The 1,641-nt window shown below is 58.7% G+C and overlaps 1 protein-coding gene across 1 annotated transcript; it reads left to right on the plus strand.

The window, feature by feature from the left end:
• Positions 1 to 8: 8 nt before the first annotated feature.
• On the plus strand, positions 9 to 365 carry OVCA2 (ovarian tumor suppressor candidate 2; the record flags this gene model as incomplete). The annotated part of the gene is made up of 1 exon (XM_009586804.1): positions 9 to 365. A coding segment is annotated over one exon (357 nt), but the record flags the coding sequence as incomplete, so codon positions are not given.
• Between the last annotated feature and the right edge of the window lie 1,276 nt (positions 366 to 1,641).

Genomic DNA, 1,641 nt, shown 5'->3' on the forward strand with positions numbered 1-1,641 from the left:
TCAGCCAGGGCGCGGCGCTGGCCGCCATGGTGTGCGCCCTGCGGGCCCGCGGCGACCCTCGCTTCCCTGTGGCCTTCGCCATCCTGGTGGCCGGTTTCATCAGCCGTGCCCCAGCCCACGGCCACTTCTACCGGGAGCCCATCACCCTGCCCACGCTGCACGTCGTGGGCGATGCTGATGCCGTCATTGCTGCCCCCCTCAGCAGGGAGCTGGCCCAGCACTTCGTGGACCCTGTTGTTCTCACCCACCCCGGCGGGCACTTCGTCCCTGCGGCTGCGCCACAGAAGAAGGCCTACCTGGACTTCTTGGACCGCTTCTGCCCCGGACAGGGACAGGCTGAGCCCCCGGGGGCTGGGGCCGTTTGATAACCATCTCTGTAATAAATGGGGCTTCGGTGAGCCACATGCAGCCTGCCATCTTAGTGAAACATCACTGTGTTTCCATGCCTTCCAGAGGGGCCAAAGAGTCCTCATCAGCTCACTGTGCTGCTCTGCAATGTTAACACAGGGCCAGGCTAAATGTTATCTCCCTTTTTTTTTGCAACTTTGTTTTATGCATGAGTGTGCGGGTGTGACGGTGAGGGGTTTGAGGACAGGAGGGTGACACTACTCTGTGCATGTGAGGTGCTTTCAGAGACTTGAATAGCTGTTCAAAATTGGGGTCCCTCAGCTCGGCCACACGAATTGTCTGCAGACCACACAGCTCCTGCAGCTGTTACACCCTGAAGATCTGTGTGTTTAATATTCCTGGTGAAAGCTATTAAGCCAACCTTCCAGCTGGTCTAGGTCTAGAAAATCCTCTTGTCTCTGGCAGTGCCAGGGCTGGTGTGAAGTATCTGCTGCTTCAGCGTGCGTGCACTGGAAGACTTTTGTATTTTCCTCTGTACAAAGTGCCTTCATGAACAAGAAAAGCTTGTCGCTACATTTTTGGCTCTGATGTTTTCCAGAAGCACATGGAAATCTTTATTGTCATTACAATTGCAGGCATCCTGCCAGGGCAGGCCAGGGTCTCCAGTCTGCAGCCCCGAGGTATCGTGCCCCAGGCTGTGCTCGCAGGGTTTCTCTCTAACCCCAGCTTTCCTTGGGGGTACAGTGCAATATAGTTGGTAAAAGAGAGGAACTGGATGAAACTTCTGAATTTGCCCCCTGCTTGCGCAGCGCTGGGAGCTGGGGAGCAGCCGGGCAGCGCAGTGTCGGTGCTGCGAGGGGCAGTCGGTGCAGGAGCGGGCCCGGGGACAGAAGCACTTTCCATGTTCGCTCAGCCAGGAACAGGCCTGGGAGCTGCCGCAGGTTAAAACCAACCCAGCAGAAGCGAGCAGTTCTCACGCCTGTGAGTTTTTTGCCCTCTGGTTTGTGACTGGTTACGCAGTAGCACGACGGAGAAGGTGGTGGGAGGATGTGGCTGGTTTCCCCGCAGCCCAGCCCCGGGCTGGCGTTGTCCCGGCGGGCTGGCGGGGCTCGGGCAGTGCCTGCCCGGTTTGCCACCTCACAGAGCGGCACCGGGTGGGTTGTGTCACGTCTGTGCTGCCTGCTCAGGTGATGCGAAGGCGTGGGGTGTCTGTCACCCCTCGGTCACCACGGCAGGGACACCAGAGACCGTTTTTGTGGGGGAGGGATGCAGCTTGGGGCTGTGTGCCCGGCT

The sequence above is a fragment of the Fulmarus glacialis genome, unplaced genomic scaffold, assembly GCF_000690835.1.
Source record: "Fulmarus glacialis isolate BGI_N327 unplaced genomic scaffold, ASM69083v1 Scaffold47541, whole genome shotgun sequence".
Classification (NCBI taxonomy): domain Eukaryota; kingdom Metazoa; phylum Chordata; class Aves; order Procellariiformes; family Procellariidae; genus Fulmarus; species Fulmarus glacialis.